Below are 21,668 nucleotides of genomic sequence, written 5' to 3' on the forward strand. Positions count from 1 at the left end.
CTGACTTACAACCATGGTGAGCCATGAGCAAATCCTGCCCACAGCATGGGAAGAAATAGGCTTCTTACAGGGGGAGCTGGGAGGGCAGGAGCAAACAAAGAGCCCTTGGCTTCTCATTGGCTGAGTCCCTGCCGGGAAAGGAGTCTTTTTCCTGTTGGGCTCTGCTATCAGCATAGGATGTGAGAGCATCCCCTTCTGCTCTTCCAACTCAATTTGAGATTTCTCAAATTTGTTGATTTTTTTTTTTTAACAGTATACCCATTTTAAGTATATAGTCCTGACAAATGAACACACCCCTGTAAACAACACCATAATGAAAATATAGACCATTTCCATTGCCCCTAAAAGCTCCCTCAGCCCTTTTGTAGTAAATCCCTCCCCACAGCTCAGCCCCAAGCAACCACAGATATGCTTTCCATCATTGTAGATTAGTTTTGCTTGTTCCAGTGTTTCACATAAATGAAACTTGTTTGCAAGTTGAATGAATGAATGACCTGTATCAGTAGTTTATTCCTCTTTACTGTGGTTAGTATTTCATTACTATAAATGTTGGTCTGATACAACAGAATTGTTTCCTCTATTACCTGATGATGAACACTTCAGTTATTTCAACTTTTTTTTGCTGTTATGAAAAGAGCCAAGTTTCTTCTTTTCATCTCAGAAGGTAAATCCTTTCTATGCTTACAGGCAGGAGAGAGGAGAGATTGGAGTGGAGGTTGACTCCAGCGCTGCCCATATGTTAGGATGTACCAGAATCGCCTAGAGTGCTGTGAAAACACAGATGCTGGTCTCCACTCCCAGAACTGATTCAGTAGATCTGGGGTGGGTCCAGAATTTGCACTGCTCTCCAGGACTGCTGATGCTGTTGTTCCAGGGACCGTACTTGGAGAACCACTGATCTTGTGGGGTCTCCTGAAAAAATCAGGAGGACGGGGAGGGGGAGTGACCCATCCTGTGGTGCTGTACTCATCACAAGGCTCATTTACACACAGCCCTGATCACTCTCAGACACACATAAGCTTAGGATGGTTTGTCTTACAGCTTTATTGAGGTATAACTTACATTCCACAGATTCACTTAGGTATACAATTCAGTGATTTTTAGTAAATTTATCAGTTGTGCCATTGTCAGCACTGGTCTAGATTTAGAACATTTACATCACTCTAGAAAAATCTCTCCGGCCAATTTACAGTAATCCCTGTTCCCATTCCCAGACAACCTATTTTGTCTTTATAGACTTGCTTTTTTGGACATTTCAAATAAATGGAATCATGCAGTATGTGGTCTTTTGTGTCTGGCTTTTTAATTTAACATAATGCTACCCTTGGTCCTCTATGTTGCAGTAGGTATTAGTACTTTAAAAAAACTACTAAATAGTATCTTATTTAATTATATGGATTCATTGTTTAATTCCATGGATAGACCACATTGTCTTTATGCATTCCTTAGTTCCCGGACATCTGGGTTGTTGTTTGGCTATTATGATGAATGCTCCTTTGAATATCTGTATACAAGTCTTTGCATAGACATATTTTTCCATTTCTTTTTCAGTACATACCAGGAGTGGAATGTCTGGGTCATAAGGTAAATTTATATTTAACATTTTAAGAAACGGCAAAACTGTGTTTCAAAGTACCATTTTATAATCCCACCAATGATGCAGAGTCCATTTTCCCTAGATATGTTATCGTTGTTTTTTACTGGGACAAATACAAGATAATTTGAGATCAACCCGTACGAAGAAATGTATTCAAAACACTGTTCATTAAATACTTTAAATGCACATACAAGAGTGTAGAAACATGTTTCTTGAGGCCGGTTTCAGTCTTGTCTGTACATTAGAATCATCTGGGGAGCTTTGAAAAATTCTGATGCCAGGCTATGTCTCAGACAATTAGAACAGAGACACAGTGGAGTGAGTGGGCAGGCATGAGGACTTTCAGTGCTCCCCAAGTGAGTCCAGCGTGCAGGCTGTCTGCTCCTACTCAAGCGCACAAAGACAGGCACAAAGTTTGTTGATTAAAAAAAAGTTTGTTGAGTCACTCGCTGAGATAATAGCTAAATAGCTACAGCTGAAGCAAGACAGTGTCTCCAGAACACATTGAGTGAGACTGGAGAGGTTTGAAGGCTATAGAAATAAAAAGGAATATACCGTCTGGTTAGACAAGTCAGGAATCTAAGCACCATCTTGGATCTCTCCCTTTCCATCATCCTCCCATATCTGATCTATCACTCCCATTAACTTCCTTCCTAAATATCTTTAGAATCCACCCACTTCTATCCATCTCCAGTGATATGATCTGGATTCAACCTCTATCATCTCTTATCTAAACAACTGTGAAGCTTCCAAGTGGCTTCTTATCAACCTTCCTGGCTCCTTTCCAGCCCATTCTCGACACTAAATCCTAAGAATTCCACCTCATTCACAAACAGATCTGGTCATATAACCCTTTTCTTTAACCTTTTTAATTACTCCTCACTTTCCACTGCACCTTGACTAAATTCAAAAACCTACCCTTTGGTGCTCAGGGCCCAGTATGCTCTGGCCCGGGCATCTGCTCCTGACGCAGGGCCCCTCCTCGGCAGTGGCTTTATCCTGCCTTCTCCTCCTGGGTCCCACTGTCCCCCAGCTCCCAGCTTCTCAGGGAAGCCTCCTGACCACCCTGCACAGCTCAGTCTCCTCCATCACTTGCTCTCATGGACCCCGTGCCTTCCCCTTGCAGCATTTATACCTCAGTTTGCTTCTTTAATATAAATATCCTGGGAGTATTCTTTCCCTCTCCTGCTTTTTCTAAAGTGAACAAGAAAAGCTGTCTCTGCTTAAACTGTGCTTACTGTGTTAACCAGCCACAGAATATCAAACCACTTGTGGCAGACAAGATGGCATGATGGGGAGAAAGGAGAGGGACCATTTTAGGATCCTGCCCCTCCTTCACAACCACCAGCTTGCAGGTGAGGTTGTCTGGAGGGAGCCAGGAGGCTGACTCCTCCTCCTTTCGCTCTGCTGATGGGCCACCAGCCACCTGGCCACCATACAAGGAAGCAGATACTGATGAGGCTCATGGTGACACAGATGCACGCCCTGGAGGTTGTGAACTCCTCAGAGAAAGCTGCTAACTCCGCTTCTCCCAGTTTCAGCAGGCAATCATTTTCTGCACGATCAGATCCAGTCTGATTATCAAAGGTCCTTGGCACTATTTCTCCAGAGGCTTTGTTTTCCCAGTTTTTTGTTCTGTTTTCCATTGAATAAGGTACGGGAGCCCTCTGGTGGCAATTTGTAGAAAAATCTCATGAGCAGGAGAGAGATGCTTAGTTGGGGTGAGAAGTCTCAGTTCTTCACATTTCTTTCCTTTGCCTCCACAAGCTATTTCCAATTATTTTATCAGACATTAAAAGTAAACCAGGTTACACAGGGTTATATCAATTATCTAATGTCTTCTCCAACTTGTGAAGTCAATTTATAAACATAGATCTTAAAGAACTGAACAATTAAAAAAAGGCTTGCTGAAATTACTTAAATTACAAAAGTAAAATTAATCATTATACTTTAAATTACAGAAATACTAATTACATTTTTTTTTAATTTTCACATCTTAGGTCTTCAATAAAATTTAAATTTACAAAAAAAAAAAGAGAGAGGACAAAAAAGTAAAGCAGGGCCATTATAAACCATCTGAACAAGAAGGCATTAGCAAACCAGTGCTTTTTGTGGTCAGGCTTACAGCTGGCCAGGCTGTGTTGCTAAACTGACCTGTGACTGATGATGTGGTCCGAGGACGTCGACTGAATCTGGCCCATGGTATAGACTGGAGACCCTGACTTGCTGCTCAAAAGTGAATGCTCTCCATGGTAGAAGGACTAAGGTCTACATAGGGTCTATTAGCATCATTCAGTTGACGCATGTATCACATTGGTATCCAAGTAACTGTGTAGGGAGGGGGAGCTCTGTGCCAGCACAAGGTCTTACGGGTAGAAAGCTGGGACCAAGGGCAAATGGAGGAACAAGCCAGGTCTTGGCTATTTGCAGAGCTGGACAGTTATGAGACAAAAGAAGAACTGGGCTGCTGAGAAGGGGGTGGATGACACATCCGTCAGTGCTACTTGTTCACACTCAAGCTGTTTCATCAAACAGGAAAAGTTAAGGAATCCAGTTGTCATAGCTGGAGATGGCGGATGTCCAGGCAGGTAGAAGAAAGGATGACAACAGGGAACAGCTCGTGGTGATCGGGCTTCAGGAAAGGAAGCAGCATCTAACTTCTCAGACTGTTTCTCCAAAGGCTGGTTAATATCTATTCCTGCTTTGCATTACAATGTTTGATATGCCCCTCTTTTATTAGCTCTTTTTCATATTGTTTAGCTTTTCATTTAACTTTTTCTCTGCCTTTTAAAAGCAAAAATCAAACTCTGTATTATATTTTAAAACATTAGGGGGGAAAAAACACATTAGGGGGAATTCCCTGTTTGTCCAGTGGTTAGGACTCCGAGTTTCCACTGCCGGGGGCCAAGGTTTCATCCCTGGTCAGGGAACTAAGGTCCTTCAAGCAATGTGATGCAGCCAATAAATAAAATAAAACAAAACATTAGGAACTCTAGGTTTGAAGAAGAATCACAAAGAGATCATGACTTTTTAACAGTTACTTTTTTGATGGAAATCCAGTCACATCTGCCTGTACTGTTAAATATACCATTACTCGGACATTCATATTCCACTAGGAACATGATATATTACAAGAGACAGAAGGACTTTTAAAACCACATTTAACTTTTAATACAAACTCTGTTGCACTAGTACAGAAATAACCCCTTCATGCACAGATAAATTTAGCATCTGCCATTGTGGAAGAGGAAAAACTATACTGTTCTTGTCTCCCCTACCCCACCCCCATACATTGGTAAATTTGAAGTAACTTATCTCTGTGCTCTCTGATGCCAAGGCAAGCCTGTCTGGTCTTTCTGGATTTCCACAAGAAAGGCTGATCTGTGAAAAGTGAAGACTAGAGACATTAAACTATGTAGAGCCATCTTTACCTGGGATTACTTCAAACTGTGCTTCAGCAAAGCTCTGAAAATTTCTTCTAGAAACCTGCTGTCTGTATGGAAAATAGTTCACTCTTTCAGTTTCACAGCAAAAAGAGAAAATAAAACCCCAGAAGGCATTTAAGTAAATGCTTTCCAATCCCACGCACTGTATTAATTAGCTAACATTTTATACAGTACAACATAAACATTGTTGGCATGTTTATTTGTATGTAACACCCCTAAGCATATAGCATCTACACTCTAAGCGTATGTACAAATTCAACAAAATATCTACATATAAAAAGCTTTACTTAAAATTAAACTTGATGCAAGTTATGAGAAACCAATTTATTGGCAAATGAAACTGAGCATTCCTTCAACCATAGGTTGTTATAGAATTTCATATGTGGAAGGAAACCATTTGATAGATATTATTTATGAAGCTGGTAGAATATATATGCTTATTTTCAAAACCACAGATGTAATCCCTTTGACTGTTGGCCTTGTTAGCACTTATCAGTTTTCTTAGATTCTGCAAGGCATCCATGTAATTTGCATACACACTGTTTAATGCTGCAGAGTTTCAAAAGCTGCCACATAGGTAATGACTTAGAGAAAAATATATTCCTGTTGCTTTGCTTTATGTGCTTTTTTTTTGAAATAACTTAAAAAAATTTTCTACCAAGTTCCCATCTTTCTTACTGAATGTGACTTGTTTTAATAGAAACCATAAGAGACCATAAAATCATCATATGCTCCAGTTGGTGATAAAACTTTTCTTTTTAGACATATGGGGGAAAATGCTCCTTAAAATAAATTGTCTTCATTTTACTGTCACAGTTCCTTTTTATACCCCAACATTGCCATCTTCATGAACTCTGCCTTTTCCAAGTGACTTTTAGACAATGACAATAATCTAGGACTCCGAGTTGACTGTACCAAATGATATAGAAGGCGGTATGTTGTGGAATGCTTATCATCTGAAGGCACTGCATATGTCTTGCCCTGTGCTTTCTGGAATAATTTTGGAAATTTAATTGGAGTGATCTGTTTGAGATTCTCTTGGTCTGGCACAAGTGCCAAAATGCATTGCGATACACATCGTTTATGCCTAAAAATCACAGACCAGAATGGAGAGAGGATGTAAAAAGTAGAACACTGTACCAATATAATACCTTGATGATTAAGAGGTCAATGGAGTAAGAGGAGCAAAGAGCAGGTAAGAGAGTCTCAGTAAGCATCAGCAAATGTACCTGTCATAATTAACTCATTTAGCAAGTATATATTGTACATATGGTTCCTTACAGTCTCCCAAAAAGACTAACGACAGCTAGACATAGAGTCACCAATTTCACGACAATGTCCACAAAGACATTGAAGTTCTAGAGAATACTACAGTAACACTCTTGACAATGAAAATGGAATTCCTACTTAGGGGTTCAGTGGAGGAGAGTATCAAACAAAGTATCAACCCATGTTTGATTAACATACACAGGTATATCCTTTAAAGGTGTAGCATTTTTCATGCAACCTATTGAACTGTATCCCAAAGTGGGTAGAAGGTGATCTGTTGATGACGTTGTATCATTTTTTTTTTATCAGTTCTTAGGAAATCAAGATGACCTATGTTGAATGAAAAAGTATGCACTTTGCACTGCAGTTCACATTAAGATATCATTTGACTGAGTTACGTTCTTGCTTTGACAGTTCTCATCATATGAACACCCAGCAGCACATAGACTTTCTGCCTCTATGTTCATAGTATGAGAAGGTGGACAGACAAGTGCTTATTAAGATAAACATTTGAGAAAAGTTGGATACTGGCAAAGAGCTCACAAATCAGACAAATGAATTCATGGCGTTGACAGGAGATGGTGCCTCTGAGCTTTCGTTTCCTTCAGCTGGTTCTTTCTCTTTCTTACCACTGTACTGTCCGATAAAGGAGCCGTCCTCATTGAACTGGCCATTCACTCCCTCTCCATAGTCAACTAGGCTATCATCGCTATCTTCCTTTTTCACAGTCCTGTCTGAAGGTGTTCGACTGCCTTTTTTTAAAGGCTTGTGGTCTTCCGCATCACTGGAAAAAGAAAGATAAAACATGTTCGTCGAGATGGGCCCTTAGGTAAAATGCTTGGTTCTCAAAGATCAGGCATGCAAATTATGAGGAAGCATTTGGCGCCCTGAGCTTCTCTAGCCCAATCTAATCGCCAGGTGGCCTTCAATGACCGGAATGTGGTTGGAATGAAAGTAGAGTGCAGAAATGGTTTAATCATGAAGTCTTCGACAGGTGGATGGCTTCACAGGGTGATGTCAATATCAATGACAGATTCTGGCCCCTGATTTGGAAGCAACTCAGAAATTGTCACAAGCATTACCAAAATAATAATTGAAAAAAGTTGAAAATCATCACTATTTTACTAGAATTCAAAAGGGTGTAAAAGTTTATGGTAGAGAAGTTAGTATGTTAAACTGCATAATATCTCTGATTCTTTGGATATGAATGGAGAATGATTTTGGTTAAGTGTGAAATATGGATTTTTGTTTTTCTGAGCAAGAAGCAAAATCCTGCATCTCAAATCATTGTGTTATTGAGTGCAGGCCAGACTTGTAAACTTGAACCTTACCTTTCAAGAGACCTACACATTCCATTAAAGGGATGCAGAAGAAACAAATGAAAATAGCCTAAGAAAAAAAGCAAAATCCTTATACTGATTGCATACAGTATTATTTTTATTAGTTAATGGGTAAAGATTTATTAATTTGGAAAGAAACATAATTTAACTTCAGGGCATTACATCTGTACTATTAGTAGTGTGTTAATATATTCTGACAAGTGTGAGTGATGCCCAAATGTAAAAGCCAGTATCTCCTGCCCTCTTCTTTACCCCACTATTCCCTTCTCCCCAGTGTGTTATGCAGCTGATCCATATCAGATGGTAATCTGAGGAGTGCAACTTAATACACATGTGTAGGACTCTCTATATATCTGCTTATGTCTCTGTTAAACCCCTAAGTATAACATCTGGAAGTAGAAGAGTAATTACTATATTTAAGAGCATTCACTCAAATGGTCATATAACTAGGTATGCACGCTGACCTAGTCCTTAACAGGTAATATTTGGTTTAAAAATAAAAAGGAAAAAAAAGCAATGACATATTTTGTATTCTTTCAAAGAACAAAAGTGGGAAACATAAACATTAGTTTAAAAAAAATTGAAAGATTTCATGTAAAAGAGAGGCCCCTGAGCTGTAATATTTCACCTAGCAACTTGTGCTAGGACTTTACTATTCCCTTTCCTTTGAAAAATAACTTCTTTCTAGCCAAGATACAAATATTTCATGGTATATGGATATTCTGGCCAATAATTCCTACTAGGGTCTCCAGTTTTTCGCCAAGAAGAAAATTTCAAGACTGGAAAATAGTATTGGCTTTACATGACATTGATATATGCTATTGAAAATTACCTGTGTTAGCAACACACAAGTGCTTGTCACAAACTGAATAAATGATATTATCACTGTTGTTAGTAAATAACCAGGGAGGAATCACAGAATTTTGTAATGGCCTGTGTCTGGGAAATGTCAGGGGACATAGCAGCCAGTCTCCAACCTGGTACAAGAATGACTTGCACATTTTTGGAATTTAATCATTAGCTTCTAAGCTGTGCTTGAATACTTCCTGTGAGTTATTGCCCATAACTTGGTGAGAAAATTCCACTGAAGAATTTAATGATGAGCAGAATTTTGTTACCTTCATCCCAACTATTAATATTATTCTGCTTTAGAGAACTAATGTTCCAAGGTGTACACTCCAGGAAATTCTAGTCTATGACATTTCTTTGATTCGTCCATTCACCCATCTATCTATCCACCCACCCACCATACATCTAATAAATGTTCATTTAGTGCCTACTCTATGACAGGTTTGAGTCACTGGAGATATAGCAATAAACAAAACAGACTAAAACCTTCACTAAGTTTACTTTTTGAAGGGAAAAATACAGACAATCAACATATTTCAAAAATTAGTCACAGAGTGTGTCAGAAGGTGATTAGTTCTATGGAAAATACAGAGGTGAGTAAAGAGAATGGAGGGTGTCAGGGGAGGGGGTGGAAAGTTGACATTCAAGTAGGATTTCCAGAGACGGCCTTGTTAAGAAGTGATATCTGATCAAAGACTTAAAAAGAGTTGAGTTAGTCAGGTAGACAGCTGGAGGGAGAGCCATTATGACGGGTAAATAGTTCAGATGCCCTGTAGGAGGGCAAGCCTGTTCTAGGAATGGAAAAGCAGCTTGGGGTGGGAGAGGGGGAGAGGGGAAGAGAGGGGAGAGAGAGACTGAGATTAAAGAGGTGATAGATCAGGTCATGTAAGGATCTGTCTCACTGAGACAGGAAGTCAATGGAGGGAATTCAATGGATGAGTGACCTGATATGATTTACATTTTTAAAGGATTACTGTCATCAGTATTGCAAATAGCCTACCCTAGAGGGAGGGGTTGGTGAACTACACCGAAATTGGGCTGTGCTCATTTATTACGTATTGTTTATAGCTGCTTCAGTACTACAACAGAATTGTAGAGTTGCAACAGGAACCATGCAACTTGTTAAGTCTAAAATACTTATCGTTGGACCTTTTACAGAAAGTTAGCCGACTCCTGCTCCAGGGGGCCAGGGAGATTACTGTGATAATTCAAGAGTGAGAGGACTGTGACTCGGGACAGAGTGGAACACTGGGCTGCTACAAAGTGGTATTACAGACGTATTCTGAAGACTGCACCAATAGGACTTCCTGATGGGTTAGATATGGAAGAAACAGAGAAAAAGACAACACCAACATTTCTGGTTTGAGTAGCATGAAGGATGGAATTACCCTTACTCTGGAATGCAGCATGTTTGGGCTAGAAGACTGGTGGTCCGGTTTTGGACATGTTCAAATTTGACATGTCAGAGGAACCATTCATTTTGTGAGATAGTATAACACTATATAACACTGATATCTAAAACCAACAAGAACAATTTGAGAAAGTAAAAGTCACACTACAGGCTAATTTCACTTAGGAACATAGATGAGAAAAATCTCAAAGAAATCATGAGCAAATAGAATTTAGCAATTGGCTAAAAAGAAAATATAGCATGACCAGGTTGGGTTTATCCCAAGAATGCAAGCTTATTGTAGCATTAAAACATGATGTATAGAACAGTCTTTTGGACTCTGTGGGAGAGGGAGAGGGTGGGATGATTTGGGAGAATGGCATTGAAATATGTATAATATCATATATGAAACGAATTACCAGTCCAGGTTCGATGCATGATACTGGATGCTTGGGGCTGGTGCACTGGGATGACCCAGAGGGATGGTATGGGGAGGGAGAAGGGAGGAGGGTTCAGGATGGGGAACATATGTATACCTGTGGCAGATTCATTTTGATATATGGCAAAACCAATACAATATTGTAAAGTTAAATTTAAAAAAAAGAGCAATAAAAAACAAAAAAATAAAAAAAAACACCAATTCATGTAATTCACCATTTTTGCAAAAGAAAAAATTTTATGATTATCCCAGTAGATTTAGAAAAAAAAGTTTTATGGTAAAACTTTACCATAAAGGTAAAATCTGAAGAAAAGATTTAGGAAAAAAGTTTCATTCACAATAAAACTTTAATATACTAGGGACAGAAGTGTCTTTCTTAAATGTGTCTATAAGAAACCCTGAGTTAATGTCATCCTTGATGGTGAATGTTGAAAGTTTCTTGTTTAACATCAGAAATAACAATTCTAATAAAAACTGAATTGGAAAATACTAAGTGACATGATGAGAAAAAGAAATAGAAGTCATATATATTAAGAAGAAGAGAACCATCATTATTCATAAATAGTATGATTACATACATAAAAAATTGTAAAGAACCTATAGGCAAACATTAGAATAAAAAGAGAGCTTAGTAACATTGCTTAGTATCATATTAGCATAAGAGTAAGTTTGATCTAAGTACTTACAAACAATTGGAAAATGAAAATTTAAAAATAATTCCATTTAGGATACCACAAAAATATAAAGTAGATAAGAACAAATCCAATAAAAATACGTGTAAGAGTCCCATGAAGAAAATGAAACCTGCATTCAAAGCTATTGAATAAGAGGTAAATAAATGGAGAGATATATCATAACCATGAATAGGAAGACCTCTGGTAACTGTGTTCACTTTCTTTACGTTGCTCTTTAGATTCAGTTTATTTCCAGTAAAAACACAGCAGGCTTTTATATGGATCTTGGCAAGCTGATTCTAAGATATATAAGAACATGAAAAGAGTCAAGAATATTTAAAATTTCTTGAGGAAGAATCACAAAGTTGGAGGACTTGACCCACTAGCTATCAAGACTCACCCCAAGCTACTATATTAAGACAGTTTAGTTTTGGTGCAGAGATAGACAAACTTCTGAGTGGAATAGAATATCAGACCCTGAAATGGAAATACAGGAAGATCTTTTTGTTGGTTTTATTCCTACATCAAAAAATTTTTGACATTATCCTATTGGAAAATCTGGGCTTCACTGCTGGCTCAGATGGTAAAGAATCCACCTGCAATGCAGAAGACTCTGGTTTGATCTCTGGGTTGGGAAGATTCCCTGGAGAAGGGAATGGCTACTCACTGCAGTACTCTTACCTGGAGAATTCTACGGACAGAGGAGCCTGGCAGGCTACAGTCCATGGGGTCACAAAGAGTCAGACAGGACTGAGTTGCTAACACACACACACATTGGACAATTTTTTTTTGTAGCAACATTTTTTTTTCATTAAAAAAATTATTTATTTTTAATTGGAGGATAATTGCTTTACAATGTTATGTTGGTTTCTGCCATATATCAAAATGAATCATGCTATCTTAACTGGGACAACTTTTAAACTCCTATTTTCCAACTATTTCCTGGTAGCAAGAAATATAATTGACTTTTACATTATTTTTTTTTAGGCAGCATTACTGAACTCTCTTATGAACTCTAATATCTTCCTACAGATTTATTTGGATTTTTACACACATAATTGCATCAGTTATGAATAACGGCCAGCCAGTAAGGGGCTCCCCAGAAACATCCTTTCCAGTTTAAAGGCCACACGTGTGTGCTTAGTTGCTCAGTCGTGACTGACTCTTTGTGACCCCATGGACTAGCTCCTCCATCCATGGGAATCTCCAGGCAAGAATACTGGAGTGGGCTGCTGTAGTGGGCGAGAATCTATAGCAACATGGGCTGTGCTCAAAAGACATGAAGGAAACGGGATATTCTACTCACAGAGTCTTTCCAGGAAAAGCTGTTCAGAGGCAGCTCAAGATCTTTTAAAGACATGTGATATAATGTCCTACTTCAGGAATTAGAATCTGGTTAAATGAGAAAAGTATTTATGAGGCACCAGCACAGTGCCTGCCTTGTGAACAGTACCTAACAAATCAGAGTGCCCATCCACCTGCCATCACACCTCTTGGCTCCACTCCAGACTCCCTGCCTCAGAGAGACTTTTTCCTAGGAAATACCTTGTATAACACATACACTTAGAACTTTCCAGATGAGATGGGTGGTGACAAGTCTGTGATGAAGCTCTGAATGAATGCCTGCCTCTTTTCAACTCAAAGATGAATTCTCTAATGACAGAGTAAGTCAACTGCTTTTGACATTGTGCCAAGGGAAGCTGCTTGGTCAAGTTTCAGTATGAAAGGGTAGTTTCCCAAACAAGAGGAATTTAGAAGCTACAGAAGATCATTGAAAAATCATATCCTTATTTAGCTATGTGGTATTTAAAGCTTAAAAAAATCCATCCATGTTTTTATGAGAATTTTTTAAGGATAGGAGGTATCAGATGTTAATTCTTAGCCTGGAATGGCAAAGATGAACAAGTTCCCCAAAAAGTAATAAAATCATCATAAAATAGTACATATAGCCACAAAATATGTTTTTGATACATATAATCATATCAGTCATGGATAATGATTATCTTTATAAGTTGTGCAATGGAATGGAACTTTTAAAACTCAGCTCCTGCATTACTCCCTCTGGGACAACTTCTTGTGCCACCTCCTTCAAGGCCATGAACTTGGCTTTGGCTTCCTGTCCCTGCTCCCTTGGCACCTTGGCTGTATCCCTTCCCTTCCAGCGCACTCTTTACACTATGCCCAGATTGTCCTTTTACTTCCCTGCATCCCTCCCTCGACCATTAACTAGTGAGATAAGAGTCTATTGGTTTTTAAAATCTCCACAGCTTAGAATACAGTAGGCACTCAATAAATACTGGCTGAATGAATTCATTGTAAAATAACAATAACAATAAAAAATAACAATAAGTGCATTTTAGAAATTCTTCAAAATTCCAACTTTAACTTTTTTTTTCATTTTTTTTCTTCATCAATTTTATGATGTCAGACAAAGCACTGGAACCAATTCTTTCCTTCTCTTACCCTAAAGAATCAATTTTAGAGAGTTCACTTTTTAAAAATAGCTGTGCACACAGAAAGTATCCATTGAATGCCTGCAAAGTAAAAACGCAGCAATGATGGATACATCTGTGATCACTAGGTCTGATTCTCCTGTGGTCACCACCCTACCATGGTCAAATCACACTGCAATAATTTTTGACGTTCACAAACTAAACACTCCCTCTAAAAGTCTGTCACTGTTTATACTGCTCATGATCAGTTTACGTCTCTGAGCAGAATAAATCTAAAGTATATATCAAATGCAATATATGTGCACATCATCCGTGCCTCACGAACATGGGTTAGCATGCGTGCAACAGGCTCATGTTCACATGTCAAGACTTCCATGCCAAGAGCCTCCATCAAATACCATGGTCCCATGGCTCATGACCTATGTTCATTCTGGTTTTTAAAGGGATGGATCTAAAGAACAAAAAAACACTTACACAGTTGGTTGCATTGTTTCTCTGATTTTTCTATATGTTAGTAAGGATGCAGATCCTACTGTCTGTATAATTAAAGAAACAAACAAAGAAAGCTGCAGGCTTCCACCAGAGGGTGACTGTTTGGGGGTGAGTGTTGGAGTGAGAGTACAAGGTTACAGCATATGCAAAAAAAAACACAAAACCCCATCAAATATGGCCATTGAAGTTCCATCCTTTTTGGACTATGAAATACTCCCTGGCTCAGAGCCAATCACATAGAAATGGCTTCATCCTCAAGCATGAGAATAAGCAAACCATCAACAGAATTCATTAACATTTAGGCAATAGTCCTGATTTTGTGTGTGTCTGTGTGTGATAGAATATTAATTTATTTTCAGAATGAAAAAGAATAAGAATCAATAAATAATACAGAGCTCAAAAACTTCTAGAAGGTGCAAAGTAGACAAGGGACTCGTGATTTTCACTCTTGTAACATTTAAGTGTATTATTTAAAATTCTATAATAAACAGTTGAATCCATTTTCATTCATGTGACATCTAAGGAATGAAAGGTTTTTTAGTTTCTCCTAGTAGAAAAGAAACCAAAGGAAAAAAATTCTCAGGTCATGCCAGGAAGTTATAAGACAAAGCCACATCGGTAGCAAAGGGTGGTTGGGTGTTTTGGGAAGTGATTTCACTTGTGGGATTGTCCTTATGAACTTTCAGCTTCAATGAAAAAAAATCACTGAGTTGTGTTTCAGGTTTAAGACACCTGTCAAAACCTTATCTCCTTTGGCAATTTGCAGATCTATAGAATTTCAAGTTTTTTTTCTTCACACATGAACCAATGAGTTTGTTTTTAATAAACCCAAGGGAAAGTCTTTGTCTTCTGAGAAACTCAAGGCATTAGCTAAAAACAGCTATTTGAAAATGCTTTACAAACATACCACATATGAATTAACACCAAGACAAAGAAACAGACCAAAGAAATATAAACACAGTGATAATGAGGCCAGTAACTAAATACTCACTATGTTCTGCTCTGAAACCCCAAATCACATTAAAACTCATTGGTAGATGGTTTATAAAGGAGCACAGAAATCATAGAACTAGAAACCTTCAGAGATTATCTCATACTTGAACAACTCTGTTATTTTAGAGATGGAACAAACTGACACTTGGATTAAATGTCATATCTAAATAAATCAAAGGTAAGGGCTAAGTTGACAGCAAAACTAAGTCTCTTGATTCCAGATGAGTTCACATTCAACCTAGATTTCAATCATGTTTTAATGGAGTAGGCAGAAGAGGGACTCTGAGAAAGCCTTACTACAATCGATCATGGTTTCACATAACTATAAGAGAAAGCTGACATTTGAGATGCACAGAGTGAGCAGTATGTTGCCAGATTCATTTGGGCATGATAATGTAGAACAGAAATCCATCACCATGTGAAGAATATATGGAGAGCAATAGTTTGTTTTTGGTTTGTGCAGATACATAACTTTTTCAGACTATATCAAAAATTTGGCTTTATTACAATAAACAGTGGTGGAGAAGGCAATGGCACCCCCCTCCAGTACTCTTGCCTGGAAAATCCCATGGATGGAGGCGCTTGGTAGGCTGCAGTCCATGGGGTTGCTAAGAGTCGGACATGACTGAGCGATTTCACTTTCACTTTTCGCTTTCATGCATTGGAGAAGGAAATGGCAACCCACTCCAGTGTTCTTGCCTAGAGAATCCCAGGGACGGGGGAGCCTGGTAGGCTGCCGTCTATGGGGTCACACAGAGTTGGACATGACTGAAGCGACTTAGCAGCAGCAGCAGCAACACATATCTTGGGTAGAATTCTAGTCATAGGAACACTAAAAATAACAAGTTGTTTAGTAATTCTGGACTCTCTTACTTTACAGGAGAAATATGCAGGAGAGTGAATGAAATCAGCAAAGATTTCAACTCATCCAGTGTTAAGGCCTGGCTGCCCTTGGCTGCGACCCTCTGCAGGCTGCTTTAATGCATTAATATTACTTTGTGGATGGACCAGTGGGGATGCTGAATGAGGTTTTCATACCCTTTCAGCCTTGTAGGCAACATCTGACATCAAGACAACCCTCACTAGATGTTTTTCTGTATCCTAAGATCCAGAATTCTGAAGAGTTTTAAAAATCATAGTCACCTCTTTTGGAAAGGAGATTACAATGAAAGATGAGGTGCTGAGACACACAGGCAAAGCACTTATATCTGTGTGGAGACTGGTGTGAATCCAACTTTGTAAAAAAAAAAAATACATAGTTTTTCTCAGTCAGTTCTCATATTTCTTACCCTTGGCTTTATTTTGCCCCTCGTGATGTTGACATGGTCATACCAAAAATGAGCTCTAGAGATAAGTAAAAATGAATACACATATCTTATTTATAAATATCATCTGGCAGTCACAAATAGTGACACATTTTATTTTACCTAAAAGCCTTTTCTTCTGGCAAGAGAGAACCTCAATACTGGCCCCGTGCATATTTAAAAGATTATATAATCAAGAGGCTTACAGAAAGAAAGAACAAGGTGTAAAAGCATTTTTGATTAATAGATACATTCTTTTTGGAATACCAAAATCCCAATGTTTTAACTGAATAAATATATCTTTTGTTTCTGCTTTTAAACATATCTAAAACAATAATTTATCTCTCTTAAATACCTATACCCCTAGGCAAGAAAATCTTTGTTTAAAGAAATCTTTCTTTTTGTTTTTTAAAAAAATATTTAGCACATAGGTTACATTACATTTGTCCTTAATGATGGAGCCAAGCTAAGAACATTTTATTTACCAAACCCTGTGAATTAACACACTGCCTCCAGGGCTGTGATATTTCTTAATAATTAAGAGCTTCTAAAACCACCATTGAAGTGGTCATTGAAGTGAAGTGAAGTCAAAGTTGCTCAGTTGTGTCCGACTCTTTGTGACCCCATGGACTGTAGCCTGCCAGGCTTCTCTGTCCATGTAATTCTCCAGGCAAGAATACTGGTTTAGGCAGCCATTCCCTTCTCCAGGGGATCGTCCCAACCCAGGGATCAAACCCAGGTCTCCCACATTGCAGGCGGATTCTGTACCATCTCAGTCACCAGAGAAGCCCATGAATACTGGAGTGGGTAGCCTATCCCTTCTCCAGGGAATCTTCCCAACCCAGGGATCAAACCGGGGTCTCCTGCATTCCAGGAGGATTCTTTACCAGCTGAGTTACCAGGGAAGCCCTCCTAGCCATCATTTTATGATTAATAGGAAGGTGTACAGGAACCTGTTTTGGTAAAAAAAAAAAAACCCTTCTAATCCAAGATGAAAAGAGTAACATCAGTTTTACAAAAGCACTGCTTGGAGAATGACAGGGATAGTTTGCTTTATAATGCAGGTTTGTAGAGTACTATTGTTTTAACTCATTCTAACACTTGAGCTTTTCTATGTTGATCAATTATAGCAAGGGTTTCTGGAAAATAGGCCAGAGTGGGAGACGCTCCATCTCCAAACCTATTAATACAAAGGACATTTATAGTGAAAAAGTAGGATTTTTTTTTTTTTTTTTTTTTTGGTCTATGACATGTAGCTGGTGAGAACATGGTTCCCTGACCAGGGATAAAACCCAGGTCCTGGCAGTGAAAGTGCCAAGTCCTAACCAAAAGTGAGATTACTTTAACTGTGAGGGATGTGTAAACATTTATTCCCGGAAGTGTTTCTTGACTAATTTTTGAGATAAATAAGCAATTCCAGGCAGAGCATGTTCCTGGCTGAATCCCATTCTAGGCATGACTGAGTATGGTCTCTGCGCAGGGCAGGGAGAATGAAGGGCGACTAAGAAGCAGGGGGCTCACCTGTATTCTCCAAAAGTGCCATCATCTTCCTTCATAGGCTGGATTTCAGGATCTGCGTGGGCATCTTCCTTTTCTTTAACTAAAAAATTACCAAAAAACATTATTATCTACTGATCCTGTGTTTCCTTATTCAAAGTCTTTAAGAGCACACTCTATGAGACATATAGCAGTGGGGAAATTTTTCTATATGCCACAGATGATACGCAACCAGATGTATCATGTGGCCATCCATTTATTTATTGGCCCAACCTCCCCAGTTAGGGATTGAATGTAAGCCACGGTAGTGAAAGCCCAGAATCTTAACCACCAGGCCACTAGGGAACTCCCTATGCATATATTTTGATGTATTAGTCTCTTGGAGGTAACCTAGAAAATCAGAGCAGGTTAGAATAACCTAGAATATTTTGTTAACAGATAAAGTTAACCTCATGAAAGCATTTTGGCACAAGTTTCTTACTCACTTGATAGAAGAATAAGTCTTAAGATTCTAAGATTTCCCCCTATTTTACCAATCTATCTGTTAACTATATTCATGGGTACAAGTTGCTTTGGAAATCTATTCTTTTGTAGATTTTCCCCCCTGTCACTGAAAGGGAAATGGCCAGGTAAAAAGAAAATAGAAATTCACTGGATCTATTAAATTGAACAAAACATTAACCGTATAGGGAAAGCACTATTACACATCATATCAGGATCCAGTTCATGCATTACCTCCTTTAGAAAACTTCACGTTTTCCTTCTACTACTGCCTGTTGGTTTTAGATGCTATTTCAGTACCTGTGACTCCTGTGAAGCCTAAGGAAGCAGAGTCACTAATATCTTCAGAGGACAGATTCATTTGCTCCTCCAAAATTGTCTTTTGATCCTTGGCAATTTTTAGGCTTCTATTACATACAAAGGGATCAGCAAGTGTCTGAACAGAAAGTCCGAATGTATGGCTCTGGGAAGATACTTATTGTAGTATAATTGTAGTATATTATTGTAGTATATTGTAGTATATTATTGTAGTATATTGTAGTATAATAAGACTACTTATTGTAGTCTCCGTGATGACTCTCATGATCTTAGTTTCATGGATTATCATGCAGCATTAGAGGACAATTTCAATCTCTGTTTCTTACCTGGATATTTACCACCTTTGTTTCTTCTGATGAAGCAAACAATCAGCAAAATTAAGATCAGGAGAGCGACAGCACACATTAGACCAATGAACCAGCCCTGAGTTGCTATATCCACTTGCCGGCTTGCCATCGCTGGAAAACAAGTCAATGGTGTCAGTGCCAATGGGTTAAGGAGGAGGTGAGAAGTGTTGTAGCTTCTTGCAGCAAAAAACTGCCATGTACATGAGCTTTTCTATATTTTACATGTGGCCCCACATTGGAATCTGCCAACTACCAATCAGGAGTTACATAAATATTCAACTGGTGAAAAATCTTCAACAATTAAGAAAATTCAAATAGAGAAATCTGACTGCTAACACATTCAATGCTAACAAACCCTGCTGAGCATTGCATTCAGTTATTTTCACTATATATTTTCAACAGAAACATAGTCCCAAACCAATTAAAACATTTACTGTTTACAGGATAAGTTGTATTTATGATGATAAGAATAGAAGATCATTTTAAACAGAACAGAATGTATACATCTAATGGAGTATTTTTCTTTCAAAGGAACCACTTTCAGAGGCTAAAATATCATTACAATAATGTTGCCATTTCCCCCAAATGTTTTAGAAACTGTTAAAAAGAAAACTTTTCACACATGAAACCTGTCCACATAAGATAACCAACCTTATTACTTTATATAACATCTTGATTTGTATACAAAATATTTCTTAGATTTATTTTTCATCTCATTTGCCAGAGTTCTGAAGGCTCTAGGGAAATTTCTGAAAAATCTTATTTACCATAAAAGGATCAACATGTAATATTCAATATCACTCAGGATCCAATCCAAAAACTATTAGGTCTATCTTTATCAGTGGTATTACTGGAGTAAGTGGCCAGTTTAAAGAGAATAATACTCAATCACATGTATACAGATTAAGTTTTCATCTACTCTGAGTCAAATAATGTGAAGCCCTTTATTCAACCAATCACAGTATGCAAATCTCCTAAGAAAAACACAGAATAATTAGCATTTCCAGTATTGTTCAAAAGTGTCAATCAAATGGGACAAAGTGCAGCATCAATGGCTAATCAGAAAAGCCCTTGAGAATTTGTTTCAAGACACTGGTATAAAATTTTTTTAAAACCTTGATTTTTTCCCCCTCTTTTTACCTTAATCAAGGTAAAGGGTTTTCTTCTTTTTATTGGTAAGAATGCCTGTATATCATTCTTTTAATTTGACTGGATTTCTTCTGAATCCATTAACATGGTTGGGTTAGGTGAATGTGATTGCTGGATGCAGAAAGAAGCATGGTGACAAGTATCCCAGGCTACTGTATATTGCAAAAACAGCACCTTATTGCCGTTTTTCTCCACTCAAAGGATAGGGAGAAAAATGAAATGCTTAAAATCAAGTGTGAAGAGGAATGTGAAAAATTATGTGGATGTGTGTTGAAGAAATAAAATGAGAAGTGAAATACATTCTTTGGAATATGAATCAAATTGCAGGTAGCCGGTCCCAGTAGCCTCTTGGGCCTCACTGCGTGGAGGGCTTTTGAGTTGTATCATCACTAGATACAACTGAAGCAGGAGGATGGGCAGGGCTCCCCTTCCATACACATACCATAACCACCACGGGGAGGATGAAGATGAGGATGATGATAACGAGAACTAACATTTTGAAACTTACTCTACTAGGCACTGTACTGAGGGCAAAATCTCATTCAGTCTTCACAAAAATCCTTTGAGGCAGGCATGAGGAATAAACTCAGGCTCGGAAGGGTAAAGACCTTGTCTGAGAGTCAGAGCTTCACCCAAGACTGTGGATTCCAAAGAATATGGTACCAGCCATTGCTCACTACTGCTATAATGCACTGGTGTCCGGGCATTAACTCTGCAGAAGTCTTTACAAAGAATAAAACGCTGTAGGGACTTGCATCTTTTAAATATTTTAAAAGTCCATCATTACACATACTCTGGCAACATAGTTCTGTCAGTTTACACATGGTCTCTGATTGAGTACATTTTCTTCAAAGCTGAACCAAAAATTAACTGATGTAAGTCTATGGAGCCTTTGCTTGAAGTTACAGAGTGTTTGTTTGTAATATGCTTAATGCTTTACAGTCCTGTAATAAATACTATCTACATTTACATTTTTCATCTAATTATGTGCAACTGATGAGGGCAAAATGCAAGAAGATACTGAAGTATCAGCACAGACATTGTCTTAGGAAGATACTGACTGTCAAAACTGAACTGCCAATTGGTGGTTTGTGGCTACGCAGCTATGCACAAAGTGGAAATGTTTCTTGACAGCTGATAAAGGAACCTCCAAGTTGACTTTGTGTTTTGCCCCTGTGTCTAAAGAAAAAAAGTATGTCTCACTGCCCCATTTATTTAAGACTGGGCAGATACAGGATGTTAAGAGGTGCATATGTGTGTATGCTCACACACACATTCAAGTGTACCAGAAGTTGACATAAAATAAAAATTATGTAAGTAAAAAGAGCTTCTACTGATTTCCCATCCACATGAAAAGGAATATGAAGTCCAGAATGACTATAAGAGACTTTAAATGTTACAGGACATTCCAAAATCATCTTAACTAAAATGCACATATTACTACAAATCCAAGTCATGGCCACCACTGTGCATCTCTCTTGCACACACACATATACACAATGAAGACTGTGAGGTTTTTTTCTTCTTGAATAAGAGTTAGTAGGATTGGGTAGGAGAGCAACAGAGGATTGTCCTTTTATTTAAAAAATTTACAGTAAAAATCTATTCAT

At 38.2% G+C, this 21,668-nt stretch overlaps 1 protein-coding gene across 26 annotated transcripts in view; it reads right to left on the reverse strand.

The window, feature by feature from the left end:
• Positions 1–1,026: 1,026 nt before the first annotated feature.
• Positions 1,027–21,668, reverse strand: part of NRCAM (neuronal cell adhesion molecule) — a 317,222-nt gene continuing 296,580 nt past the window's right edge. For 25 of the 26 annotated variants that reach the window (XM_070787764.1, XM_070787760.1, XM_070787756.1 and 22 more), the window contains 3 exons: positions 18,889–19,020; positions 17,768–17,846; positions 1,027–7,096 (listed from right to left, as the gene is read on the reverse strand). In XM_070787764.1, the coding sequence (XP_070643865.1) occupies positions 6,859–7,096; positions 17,768–17,846; positions 18,889–19,020 (449 nt within the window). In that variant the 3' untranslated portion in view covers positions 1,027–6,858. Of the gene's footprint in view, positions 7,097–7,652; positions 7,702–17,767; positions 17,847–18,888; positions 19,021–21,668 lie in introns of those variants that run through there. The other variant, XM_070787765.1, reaches the window with a different exon arrangement.

This window comes from Bos indicus, chromosome 4 (assembly GCF_029378745.1).
Source record: "Bos indicus isolate NIAB-ARS_2022 breed Sahiwal x Tharparkar chromosome 4, NIAB-ARS_B.indTharparkar_mat_pri_1.0, whole genome shotgun sequence".
In the NCBI taxonomy this organism is placed as follows: Eukaryota; Metazoa; Chordata; class Mammalia; order Artiodactyla; family Bovidae; genus Bos; species Bos indicus.